Source organism: Polistes canadensis, unplaced genomic scaffold, assembly GCF_001313835.1.
Source record: "Polistes canadensis isolate GaletaPanama2010 unplaced genomic scaffold, ASM131383v1 scaffold_191, whole genome shotgun sequence".
Lineage (NCBI taxonomy): Eukaryota > Metazoa > Arthropoda > Insecta > Hymenoptera > Vespidae > Polistes > Polistes canadensis.
The window spans coordinates 25,200-39,921 of record NW_014569738.1 but is presented as its reverse complement, the minus strand read 5'-3'; the positions used below and the strand labels follow the sequence as shown (position 1 = coordinate 39,921).

The 14,722-nt window shown below is 31.6% G+C and overlaps 1 protein-coding gene across 1 annotated transcript in view; it reads left to right on the top strand.

Moving 5' to 3' along the window:
• LOC106789572 overlaps positions 1 to 13,061 on the top strand; it is a 21,663-nt gene extending 8,602 nt beyond the window's left edge. The window contains exon 3 of the mRNA XM_014753911.1: positions 11,557 to 13,061. Coding sequence (XP_014609397.1) covers positions 11,557 to 11,644 — 88 coding nt within the window. The 3' untranslated portion in view covers positions 11,645 to 13,061. The remainder of the gene's footprint in view (positions 1 to 11,556) is intronic.
• The last annotated feature ends 1,661 nt before the right edge of the window (positions 13,062 to 14,722 follow it).

Genomic DNA, 14,722 nt, shown 5'->3' with positions numbered 1-14,722 from the left:
CAATCAGTCAAATTGAAATAATCAATAATCAAATTTCATTGTGAAAAATTATTAATGGCTTTTAGTTATCATGAAATATTTATTGACACACTGTATAATCAATATATTAATTTCATTTATATAATATATCCAAATGTATACACACACACTCTCTCTCATTCTTTCATTCTCTCAATATTCACACACCCCATTAAGCTTAATTAATTTACGCGAGAAATTTTTTTGGACGATTTATGGGAAAATATCTGAATAGAAAGAAATAAAAAAAAAAAAAAGAGAAAGAAGTAACATTATTTGAAACCAAAGAGTGTCGTGCATTAAAATACAATGATACATTAATAAAAGCACTTTTCCTATGGGTTATTATTAAAAGTTGTTCGATAGGAAAATACAACTTAATGCGATTTAATCGATCGAATTTCTAAGAATTTTTATGGCTATCGGTAGAAGAAGGGGGTGGGGATAGGGAATGAAGATCGAGAGAAGAATAATTTGAAGAGAAAACGAATTACGGTTGCATACAATCTTGGTTACGTAAAAGTGTTCTTCCATTACGTAAATCAAATACAACGGGGTGGTAGTAGTAACCAACCAACCAACCAACCACCACGTATAGTTTCGATATAAATCGATCGATATATTATATGAATATAAAGAGAAGAAAATGTTTAATACGAGATACTTAGAGGTCATCTATCGAAACTAGTCAATTCTTCCAATAATCGAAGATAATATATCGAATTGGGATAGAAATAGTAATGCATTGGTACGATAAATCACATGGGAATATAATCGGAAGAAATAAAGTAAGAAAAGAATAAAAGAAGGAAGGAAATGGTATGTCTGAAACGGTGTCAATTCGTAAATCTTTTTGAAAAGAAACGAATTAACTTATATTCTCAAGTATTACGAGAAAATTATGTGCATCTACTAAAAAACGGGACACTTAGGAAAATGATATTGATCCGAATGTGTATTCTTCTTGTCGTTGGAATAATAAAAAAAGATGAAATGATATGGGAATAATAATGTGGATTGATGAAAAATTGAAAATTGTTTTTTGTCTCGTCAATGAAAATATAATTATGTGATATTAATTAATCGTAATCTAACGTAATCATTTTATATTCGAAACGATACACACGGAATATACAAAAATATATTAAACGTAGATAAAAAGTAAAGATAAAATATATTCGTTAATGTTACAACACGATTAAATCTGATTTTAAAAGTCTTAATAGAAAATGATTTTAATTAATAACTAATATATATTTGCAATTTGAAAAAACATTGACGAACCCACTTCTATTACGATATCTAAAGAATAAAATTTATCGATCAGTCGTTTCTCATTTGCCCTTACATTAGATATATACCGTAACCAGTCATTTAGTTTAGCCTGGTAAAAATAGATTCACCGTAAACTATCGTATAGAATGTTCTCAATATTATACTTACATACGTTCTAACGTTTCTAAAGAAAAAAAAAAAAGTAATATTAATATATATAATACAAAAATTTATTGTTCTTGTAGATGTAGTGTGTTGTAGTATCGTACAAGGTGTTAAAAAGATAAAGAAAGAAGTAATTTTTCGAAAGAAATCTAAAGATGAAATATAAGAAAAAGAAGAAGAAAGAAAAAAAAAAAAGATTGGTAGACGATAAAAAAGAGAGTAAGGTCGGTGAATAGGGGAAAAACGAGTTTCCGAGTTTCTCAAGGGATTTTCTTCTTTGTCGGCTAGCATCTGCACAGCACGAGGACGACGAACGTGCAAGGTTTGCCCTTCGAGGTGCCGTAGAGTCGTGCCGTGGGCGTTGAAAATGTACTTTTGCCTCGGCCCAGCCAGCACTCGGTATTTCAACGCCCTTAGGCGTTCCTCCCAACCGCGAACACTTCGTTTTTATTCTTCAGCTACTTTTCACGAACAAGAAAAGACGATGGGGTCGAGAGGATTTGCTCTAATTCGACCACCAAACACACCCACCCACTTCTAACGAATTCCTTCGTTTCTTTTTTCTTTTACTTCTTCTTATTTTCTATTCTTCTTTATTCTAAGCCCTTCCTTCCTTCCTCTCTGCCATCCCCCTTGTTCTTTTTTATCGAGTTGAGTTATTACATAATTGTGATTTTTTATTATTGTGATATATTTTTCTTCATTTCTATGTAAGATTTTTCTTTTTTTCTTCCCCCAACTTCCCCACCCCCATGTTAATTGCTAATAACCTAGTTCTGCGTTAGAGTTTTATATAATATTATATAATTTATTAATATTATTCGCGTAGTTATTTTTATTCGTAGAAGAAGAAGAAAAAAAAAGGAAAAGAAAGGAAAGGAAATTGTAATTAAAAAGATTTTCCAGAGGGAAAAAAATAATTCGTTAGTTCGAGATTACTATATATATATATATAGTAATAGGTATTCTTTGTTTTGGCCTTACGAGAATAGGTGACATTTTTTTTTTTTTCACACTGGTAGAAGAAAAAAAAAATATATCCTAGTACTTCGGGGTAAGTTTCATTTTTATCAAAGTAGGGGAATTAAGATGAAGCGGTTTCTTCTCTCTCGTTGATGTTGTAATGACGTATTTCTAGATTGTAAGACTTTTTCAACTAACTAGATCCCCTTCTTCCCAAGCGTAATACAAGAAAAAAAAGAAAAAATGTGTCTGAGAGAACACGAGGAAACGTAAAAACGAGGATTATACATTTTTTTCCCCAGATTATTTTCCAAGTTATTTCATTCGTCAATTTTTACTAAATCCCTATATATATATACTGTCTACGAAATAACTTCGTTAAAAATAAAAAAAAAAAACATAAAGCTCGGGTGAAATGTAAGTAGAATTATTTTTAATACAGTTGTACTTTCATTTGAAAAGAAAATATCGTCTGATATTATCGAAACGTAATACTTTTTAAAGTTAAAACTATACGATTCGTTAATATGCAAAATCGATTGAAGAAGATTGACTTTAATGATAAACTAAGAAACACGAGTCGTAATTTTTTTATCGTACTGTCGATACTTATCGTCAATAATTATTTTTTACAATTTAACATGAAACTTTGATTAAGAAAGAAATAAAGAAAGAGAGAGATTAAAAAAATATTTGAAATTAAAAAAAAGGAGGTAGGAATATATATAAATTATTATTAACCTTTTTTTTAATCGTCACTTTCGATTAAAGATTAATCTCGAAAATTGAAGCTCGCATCGAGGTTCATTAAAATCCTCTTGATAGGCCAGATATCCTAGATTGTTCTCGTTCGATGAATCTGCTATCTCATTTGTAAAAGCTGTAGGAAGGATATGACGACATCGGAAACTACACTACTACTACTACTACTACTACTACTACTACTACTATTCAACATCGGCCTCGAACAAATCTTGTTCTCGTTTTCGATAGATTGATTTCTCGATCAATGATTTCAAATCTTTTCGTTATTAAATCATCAACAAAGTGTTTAGATGTAATCTATGTCAACTTTACTTGCCCCTTTTCTTCATGTAGAATATTATTAATATTTAATTAATTATTTCTCTCGTCTACAAATAAAATTATTAATAAATATGTTGGGGACAGTATAAAAAAACAACTAGAATTATATTTTGATCAATTATTTTCCAATTTTTCTCCTGTTAAACACATATTTATTAATTATTAATATTTTGTATGTTTTCATTATTATTTCGCGTATTTATTTATATATATTTTTCGTAATATTATAATATATCAATCAATATATCGAAACAATGAAAATCTTATAACAATATCAAAGCAAATATCATTGGCAAATAACGAGCGGAAAGCGTGCTTTTACTAAATGTGTCTACATGTCGGTATCTCATTAGTCTAGGGAAGTTACTACCTAGGTATAGGACATTTATTTCGCGTGCGTGATAAATTTTACTAGCAAAGTGACTGACGGATACGATGACACCCCGTTCCCTCCCTCCCCAGCAGCAGCACACACACACACACACAGATCTGAATATAAATCGTTTGCGTGTGACTAATTATTTTATCATATATATATGGTATATGTACGTATTTCTCTTTGTATTTATCTATGTGTATATATAACATTGATATTCGTTCAACAGATGAGTGATTAGTTTGACAAAATGATATGCCTAGCGTTAATCTATCTTTTGAAATTAATTTAACTACAAATCATTTTTTACTCTGACAAAAATTTCTATAATAAAAAGTTTGTATTTCTTTTTGATAAACAATAAATGACGAGAATAGGTGAACACGCACGCGTATTAAAAAATATTATTATACAATACAAGTTGTGTGCGTTATTTTCAACGTAGAATTATTCGAAAAGTTTATAATCGCGTTCTTATAGTCAAAGATATAATACTTTGGCGTTGCATTATACTTCGGTCAAGAACAAACTTCTTGTCTTTCCCCGGAAATAAAGTCACGTCGTCGTATTGACGTTACTTCGTGCGCAAATTTTTCTCTATTCGCAACGATATATATTATTCATGGTAAGTTCTTACCTATCGTTATATTACTCGTCGTTGTCGTCATTTTTTCTTTCTTCTTCTACTTCTTCTTCTTCTTCTTCTTCTTCAGTTGTTCTCAAGACAAATTATTCGATTTTTTTTCTTTTAATTTTATTTCAATCGAATTCATCCATTTTTTTTTTTTCTATACGTATTTAATGACTTCGTTTAAATCTCTTCTCTCTCTCTCTCTCTCTCTTTTTATTTTAATAATCAAACGTAAAAAAAGATTTTGATTAGAAATAATTTATTCGTAAAAAGGATAAAAATAAGAAGATGGGAAAAAGAAATAAAGTGAAGTTAATATCATCGATGGAACGCTTAATGCGTTTTAGACGCGATCAACGAACGCCTAGGAACCTTCTTTATTTTTTCCCCACCAAAGTTTTTGGACGAGTTCCAACACTCGATTGGCTCCTTTTAAATTTCCAACTTTTCTTTTTTTTCCCCCCCCATTTTTCCTTTTTTTTTTTTTGCTTCGTTAACGAGCCAAGATCGAAAGTAAAGTACTCTCGTAGAAAAATGTAATAATAATTTAGCAAACTTTTCTTCAACTTTTCCTTCTTCTTCTTCTTCTTCTTCTTTTTTATACTTTTTTTCCCATCGTTGTATAAGTACACTGATACCATGAAGCAAAAGAAGAAGAAGAAGAAGAAAAAAACTGGAGTAACATAGAAAAGAAGATTGAAGTAATGAGTTAGGCAAGAAGATATAAATATAGTTCCTTTTTTTATTTTTCTCTTGCGAATAAAAAAAGAAATCTTTTCAAATGAATTTAATAAACAATTATACGTATATAAATGATCACGTAATATACGTTTAACGTTTAACGTAATCGTGGTCATTTGATTTGTTTCTCAATAGGGGTGGAAAAGATCGAATAGTTATTGAAATCGAATGAACGTTAAACCGAACGAACGAATGAAACGAAAGAAACGAAACGAAACGAATGAATTCGACCTGTCGTCGTTCGGTTAATGGAAATCGATAAGCGGCGGCTTCGCACCTGTTCGCTGACCGGGTCACGACCTTCGCAATCTGTACCTACTAACGTTTACTGCATATGCATAAAGTGGACTACCGCAAAAAGCTCCATAATTGCATAATATGTTTTCTCGTTATGATGAATCGTAAAGCGAATCCCGTCCGCGTTGGATCCCTTTGGGATTGGATTTAAAACTTCACCACCACCACCACGTTCTGATTTATTTTCTACTCTTAAAAGTCCTATTTCTTTCCTTCTTTTCTTTTTTTTTTAATAACGATAAAAGCTATCAGTGGTAGTTTGGTTGTTTGAACAAAAGTAAAACTCGTTGATATCACGTAGGGATGTTAAGAAATTCGTGTAAAAATGGTCCGAAAAATAATAGTAGGATGTATAACTACCGTGCAGGATGTACTCAAAATGGATGTAATTTTGTGCAGTCCGGTGTGGATTAAACTCTCACGGAGTAAAACTTAACGGTCGGTACCTTAAAAGCGCCATTTGTTGAATCGTTCTCGAATTGCCATTTGTACGAAGCGTACAAATTTGTCCCACGAGGAAAGTATAGATGTATATATATATATATATACCTATACGTAAAGCGTATGTAGGATAAACTAGGTAAAATGAAATATTAGGTATTATTCCTTCCAAATTGAATTATATTTTCTTCCAGATATATAATATATTAATTTGTAAGCGTTCATGAATTTGTTCAAATATATAATAGATATAGACAAATTTTGGAAATAAATTATCAAATGTATTATTAGATAAAAGAATTTCAAAATAATATAAAAATAATGAAAATTAATTTGAATTTTAGAAAGATAGCAAAAAAAAAATAAAAAAAGAAACGAACAAATTGGAATGACTACTACAAATTCGATTAATTCCTTTTTCATTTTTTTTTTCTTTTTTAGAAAATCCACATTCGGCACACAAATCCTTTTATTTAAATTTATTAAAAAACACAAATTTCTCTCTATACCTTTCGTAGTATTATAACGTAAAAAAAGAACAAATAAACAAATAAAACAAAAAAACAAAAAAAATAATAATAATCTTTAATATCGCGTAGGATAGAGAAAATACTTTGATTTCCATTTTGTGCGTATATGAAAGAACAACAAAAATTATTGAATATATGGAATAATATTGAAAATAATATTTCATTTGTACGCTAAGCTGAAAATAATGTATTTTTCTCCCTTCACCACCACCCCCCACCCACAACATACAACATCGTCGTCATAAGTTATATTACATTTTGGTAATGATGACGTAAAAGTTTGTCCATATTTGTTGGAAATAGAGAGGAAGCATAAAATTTCATTTAATGAACGAAGAGAGACGACTGCCAGTGATCGGCCGCAACGCCAATAATTATCGGAAGCTAATTATTAGAGAAAAGGTAGGACGTGACGTTTACTCGACGTTATTACGACGACGGTAATAGGACGGAAGAATTCTGATTGAAAAGTGTTGAATCGTGACGATAAACTTAAAACTTTTCATTCTTTTCATATAGTTTTTTTTTTAAATATTCAATTAATTTTAAACTTTACATATGAATATATATATGTATAACTATTTGTGGTTATGAGATATCAACGTACGTACGTACGAACGAAAAAAAAAAAAAAAAAAAAAAATTAATTAAACGTCTACTTGAAAAACTACACGTACCGTGAATTTCGATTTCCAAGCTTGCAGCATCGCAGACGCCATGAAACTGTTACCTACCCTCGGAAGGGATATAGGTCAGGGATTCGCGAGATTCGACGAGGAAGGTACAGCTTTGTTGTCCTAACCCTAGTAGTTAACCTAAATTTTATGTTATCCAGATTTCTTCTTCTTTCTCTCCTCTCCCCATTTTTTATTAATTTTTTTTTCCCCCTTACCTTTTAAATGTTCGATATCATGCAACGTTGGTTGGTACGTTTCCAAAAAGTATGTTATATAGTAAAAGTGTAAATAATAAAGATTAAATAGATGATTTAGAAAAAGAAGAAGAAATGTTTTATTTCGTTAATTTAATTTCGTAATCGATCACACAGTTTCGATTTGAAGATATGGATTTAACGTGCTATTAAAAATCACAACCCACCACCCACCACCACCATCACTATCTCTTGGACAACTGGAATTCATTTGCATCAAATTCTCGACCTTCTGTTCTTAACCGCCTCGTGCACAAGTCGTTGGATGTTCCAGAATAAATTTACAAAGCGATATGAGATTATGCAAAATACTTTTTCGTCTTTATGTCTGTCAGTCAAACGGTTCAAGGGGGGAAGAAAATATTAAAAGAAATAGAAGAAATATAAAAGAAGAATAAAGAATGAAATAATAATGACACGTGGAAATATGTTCCAGGTTTTCGAGTTACTATTTGACTGAATAAATTTTACTTCAGAATCATATTTGAACTCTACTTGTTCGTAGAATAAAAGCAAACGATATCGATCTATCTTTTTCTATCATTTTTTTTTTCATATTAATTATGCGACAATACGAGACACAAGGTATAATGAGATGATGGGGGTGGGACAGGGTACATGATATATATATATATATCACATTATAATTTTGCACGAATAGGATTTTACAATAAATTTATTGCACACAATTGTATGAGAAACTTGAAAGTTTTTTCTTTCGAAAATAAATTGAGTATTATATATAATATATTATAACATCGTGTGCTGTGAAGATAAAACGAGTTATAGATTAATCGAAGTAAGACGTGTGTACTAACAAAACCAAGAACGGGAATCTAATGTTCTCTCTTTCTCTTTCTCTCTCTCTTTCTGTTTCTAGTGGTTAACGTAAGTTCGTTTGGATCACGCTAACTAGGCCAGACACGCACGAGTTACTCTCAAAAGCGACTACGATCAGAAATATCCTAATTTTCCTTGTGAAAGGGTGGGATTCAAAGGATAACTGAGGAACAGGGGGTTGGGTAGGGGTAGGAGGGAAAACGGTTGTTCCTTAAATGTCTATCAAAAATATTTTGTTTATTATGTATAAGCAAATATCGTGCGAATTTTGTTTATCATATCAATGGGATCAAAGAAAAAGAAGAAGAAGAAAAAAAAATATAGAAACTTGTCTAACATTTTTCCTCGTAGTAAAACCTTTCCTGAAGAAAAGTTTGAATCCCCTATCTTCCCCCTCAGCCACGGTGGTGTCAAGGGGATCACCTGTGTATTTCTTCTAAATTTCTTATTATATTTTGAACACATATTTCTACGTCGATAGTGGTATTATACATTTTTTAAAATGCCAACGATATATATACAAGAAAACTCTTCCTATAAAATTGTAGATAGGTTCCTAAAAAATACCATGTTGCATGAAACCTTGTTATATGAAACCCTGAATATATTATTTCCATCTCGAGTCATTATTAGATAATTGAATTTTTTAAATATGTTATCTGCAAAAATCAATGTTATCCAAAGTATTGCATATTGTACAAAAGATTCCTCAGAATTTATGAATCATGTTATAACGAAACTGTATTGTAGGAAGGGTTACTACTATCAGTAAATTTCAGTAATGTTTTTTAAAGAGAGAAAAAGAGAGAAAAGAGACAACAAAAACACACATAGAAGGAAGATATTTTTTTTTTTTTCTTTTTTCCAGTAGATATTTTCTTTCATTTGAAAGGAAAAGTTACGATCACGGCGAGCAGTTGGAGTAGCGAATGATATAAATTTTAAGATCGTCTAAGCTCAATGCTGACGACCGTAATACGAAATTGGATTTGTCGGAGGAGAGACGTTTATTAAAGTGTGCCCGGATATAATGCCGTGTCGTTCAGTGAGAAGCATGAGTCTGACAGGATACGGATAAGCTTCTTCTCTATCCTTTTTTATTTTTCTTATGGACCTTGTTCTTATTTCACTCATCGTTACGACATCCATTCTAAATAGCTAGACTTTTAGGTTCTTTTAATCCTTTTTCCTCTCATTGTGCGGTGTAGGATTTATTAAAGTAGAAAGTTAGAATTATCTCAATTATCTTTGTAAATATAAAAACAAGATTACCTGATTTTTTTGATTTAATTTTTTTCATTCAAAATCATCCCTCCCACCCCCCTTTGACTGATTGTATTCGAATTATACTAACACGTTGATATATTTTATTCTTTATTAGTGTAACTTTAAAAAAGGATTGAAAAATAAATTAGAAATGATTGATTACTAGTTTGATTTTGTTATCGTTAAGTTGAGATTAGTTCGAGGATTTGAATTAGTCCGAGTTCAACGATAAACTTACGTTTTTCTTTAATTACAAATGAAAAAAACCAAAAATGATAAATAACCATAGATTCGAGGCACGTAATTGAAGAAGTCCAGATAGGTGTTTAATGCGTGCAACACGCGATATTATGAGTTAGTATTATTGAGTCATAACGCGCGTGGACGTCCACCTGATAAAATCGGCTTACTATAGTCGAATAATACTATAGTTATTCGTTCTTACTTCTCTTGAATATATAATGTGGGTCAGGGTTACGCGTGACTATCTAGAATAATTTTTTTTTTCTCTTTCTTTTTTTCTTTCTTCTTTTCTCATCTAGGTGCACAGATTACACAATCATCCATCTTTCTCGGATTCTTTTTACTTGATATTCTTCCTCTCTTTCTTTTTCTTTTCTTTGTTGTCGTTGTAGTAGTTGGTTTCTTTCGATTCCGCTCTTTAATTTCCCTCTCGGCCTATGTAGAATGTTACGACCCCCACGACAGCCATTGTAAAATCTCACAGGCCGACGTAGTCGTTCACAAAGAGAGAGAGAGAGAGAGAGAGAGAGAGAGAGAATGAAAGAGAAAATCAGAGTATGTGTATTATTGAACGCCTTATCACGATGAAACTGTTCAGATAATGAATATGCAATATTCTTAAGGCTCGAGTTCCATAGAAATAGATAGTTCTAAAAAGATATAACAGACACTTCTAGTTTGCTCCGTTTTGTCGAAGGAAGTACACCATAGTACGTTTGCCTATCCACGTTAGTAACCTCTCTTCTATCTGACAATAGACCCTTTGTGACCAGAGTTTGGCCATCATCTATTCTTTCCATCGCCTACTTAATCAGTAAAGGGTCTCGCGTACTTTGGAATTTAGGTTAAAAACATTTCTACCCCCTATTGAGATTCGCGACAATGGAAGAGAGGGAATTCATTAAAAAAAGAGTAACGAATAATAATAGTAATATTGAAGTTTTGTAAAATCAATCGATGGTTAGTGGAAAAGGATCAGATCACGTTGGTTCAATGGATGGGTATTGGTTAATATTAAATTCCATTGAAATGTTCATATATTTGAACGTTTCAATCAGAATTATTGTATACGTTAGTTCGTTCGAACTATCGAATAGAATTTTTACGAAAGTTACGATTAACGAATAAATCATCTATTAGAACACGTGATAGATAGATCAGTTAATCGTAAGTATGTCGGTCAGGTTGAATATGTGACATTCGTGATGTGTCGGTAGCTCTTCCGTTGTACATTACTTATGCATTACGTTGCTGCATTGACCGACAATTACGTACACGTTCTATATTTCCTAACTACGTCCGTTTCTAGCACGTTCATTTGCCATATCGGTATATTGAAATTTGTAATAAAACATTTGGGAAAAAATATATTTAAAATGAATTGAAATGAATTAAAAAATTAATGAAATGTTTTCTCCTCTTGTTTAACTGTTTCATATTTCGACTTATGTGTATTATACTTTTTTGTTGAAAATAATACAATTTATTTGTCTAGCTAGCTAGGCTAGGCTAGATGCAAGTGTAAGGAAACAAACATATATATGCAGATATAGAATGGTATATGCATTTGTCGAACGATGATAACAGATGTCCGTGAAAGAACATCGATGTAAACAGCAACGAGAAAACGTTTATATAGGTCAGGTCAAATAGATAGATAGATAAAAAAAAAAAGAAAAAAAAGAAAACCCAAAAAAAGTTTAGTTATCTGTCGTTTATTAAATCTTGACTATCATTCTTCTTTCTGTTCCAGTGACCACTCGATCAGCAACCGCGTGGATAGGCGAGGTTATCCGATGCACTGCGAATGTGAGTGCGGTGAAGTAACCAGGCCCTTATGACGACGCGAGGAAACGGCTGAGAGTGGTTTGATCACTTCTCAGTCGGATTTTTAGGATTAACAATCGATATCTTCTCTTCCTTCCATAATCCTCCCAATTTAATTGATTACTTTTCCTCGTACGCAATTATTATTTGATTTTCTTACGTAGTTACTTTAATTATTCGAAAGTGTATATATATATTAACATGCACACACCACACATATATATATATATATACACATGCAGCATTATATACATAGACTTTAGAAATGAATACGAGGAAATCGTCATCTTTGTTACGTCATTATGTCGTATACACACCCCCCCATGATCAGGAAATAATTACCATGCTATTCGAACGTACACACATAAATGATGGTGGCCTGATGATGGGTAACATATTCCAACCTCGTATATGATAATATCTACGCCTATTTGCTATTACTGTTGCTGCTGCTGCTGCTGCTACTACTGCTGCTGCTGCATCACGTGTAAGAAGACATCACGGAATCACCATGAATATTCGCTTCGTTATCTCGAATTTCTTCAAGAGAAATAGAGATAAATGAATTATTATGGAAGTGATAACGAACGAAATTAATGTGCCGTTACTTTACTATTAATACCCTTGTTTGTTTCTTTTTCTTTTTTCTCGACACTCCCATTTTCATTTGCCTTTTCGTAGGATTCGGTGAACTAAGAAAGAATAAATGGATGGATGAAGTTAATAAAGAAAGGGGAGAGGACAAAAGAAAAAGAAAAAGAACAAAAAAAACAAGTAAAAGGCAACGTGTTCCAAAAGTAGTCGAGCAGCTGACTTTCAAAGGTGCTCTTAAATCTAGTTCGAGCATTCCTGAGACCATTTTCTATAAAAGATTCAAGCCGATAGATAGATAGATAGATAAATAGATAGATAGATAGATAGATAGATAGATAGATAAAGATGAGAGATAATAATATCGTAAAATTGTGAAATATATAAAAGGAGATAGATAAGCCGAACAACGATCAAAAATCTAAACGGGAAATGGGGAAGAAGAAGAAAAAAAAAAGAACAGTCTCTTAAAGATAATTTATCACTAGAGTCCTAGTGATATATTATACTTCAATCTGATAGTTTCGATGAAGAGATAGACAGACAGGAAAAGAGAGAGAGAGAAAGAAATAATGAAAAAAAAAAAAAAAAAAAAAAAAAAAAAAAAAAGAAGAAACACAAAAAAACAACGAGGAATGCATGTCCTATAGCAAAAGATCGAAGTTTTTGGCGACGTTACAAAAATCGAACGTGGTGTATCGTGTATTTCGTTAGCCTGACGTTTGCCAAGAAGCAACCAACCAACCAATAAACCAACCAACCAACCAACCAATCATTTTCCAACATGACGAGGAAGAATTTCGTCCGAGCGGCTGGCCGACTCGGCAGAAAAAAAAAAAATAGAATATACAACCCTTTCTATCTTAAATATATATATTATATATATATATTCTTTCTATAGATTATACTCGACTTCCCCATCACGTTTACCCCTCCTCCCCCCACCCTCCTAAACCCGTTCGACCTTTTCTCAGGATTATTTTCATTTGCATATTACCAAGTATAAGTGGAACCTGTGTGTGTGTGTGGAAAGTTGCCAAGAGGTTTTAGGTCTAGCGAATTTAGGATGACGATGATGATGGACTTAAAGATCCGGATTTAAAAAAAGAAAGGGGGATGAAAAATGACGGTATAATGGAATATCCTCTTCTACCTTTATCGATCCTAGGATATTTCCTCTTATTTTTTAATCCCTCTTTAGTTGTCGTGCTTCCAACACATGTCTCGAGAATAATAGTATGATAGTATTGATAGAATTGAAATTATGAAAAGATGGAAGGTAATATCGTGTATGCGTTCGAATCGAATTATGGGGTATAATTCTCAACATTTTTTTTGCGTTCATGTGATATAACAATATGCGTTAACATGTATGTATGCATCTGTATGCATCTCTGTGAAGAGAAGTTATGCATATATTTTTTTTTTTCTTGTAGTATAAATATATCGTTTAAAAAACAATACTTTACTCGAGAAAACATACATGCTTAATATCGTTTTGTATAGAATTGAAACAATAGTTATAATCGTCATTGATAATAATTGTCGACATCATTAAAATCTCTTGGCTAATTTACTTTCCATTTAATATTAAAGGGAAGCAATCGTTATTAATTTTTAACGAACGATATTGTTGAAATAATAAAAATATTCCAAGGTATACTAGTTAAACGATTTTTAATATGAAATATTAGGAAACATTTAAATTTAATGTTAATTATTATCTTGAAAAGAAAAATTATTGTATCCATATTATTGTTTGATATTTTTTTTTTGGCGAACAAAACGAGTGCAAGGGGAATAAAAAAATGCATTTCTTTATTTATTCATATTTATAAAACAAACCACCGCGCGTTCTCGTAATAATTTATTTCCATAGGACGAAGAAAATACACGCGAACGATTGCTTTCCTTTTAAAACACGCGTATTACACGAAAGATTATTATGAAAATTTGTAATCACGCTCGTTCCACGAATGATGTATGCAAGCGGAAGTAATGTGAGCTTAGCGTAGGTGTTCCGGTAATCGCGTAAAGCTCGACATCCTAAAGTCCCGGTTACGTGCGAAATTACGAGACACGAGATATAGAAGTAGAAGAACGCGAATATTATAAACACATATGTGTATTTACACATATGTATATATATATATGTGTAATATCAAACGAATTACCTACGAGCACGCGATAATATATTAAAAGCAGGTTACTGAACAAGCTTATACGGAAAAGGATTAGGATTTTTCTCAATTCTAATATTAACGATGACGTTATATCGCCATAAGAGTATATATTATTATAATAATAATAATAATAATAAATAATACGCGGACAGACATAGCCTAAATAGTCGAATTTCAATAAATGAAAGAAAGAGTAAACGAAAATGGGGGATAAGTTACTTTAGTAAAGAAAAACTATTGACAATAGGGATTTAATAATTTATCTAACGATAGTTCGATACAACTCATTTTTATTTTCATCTCGCTATTTTATTTTAT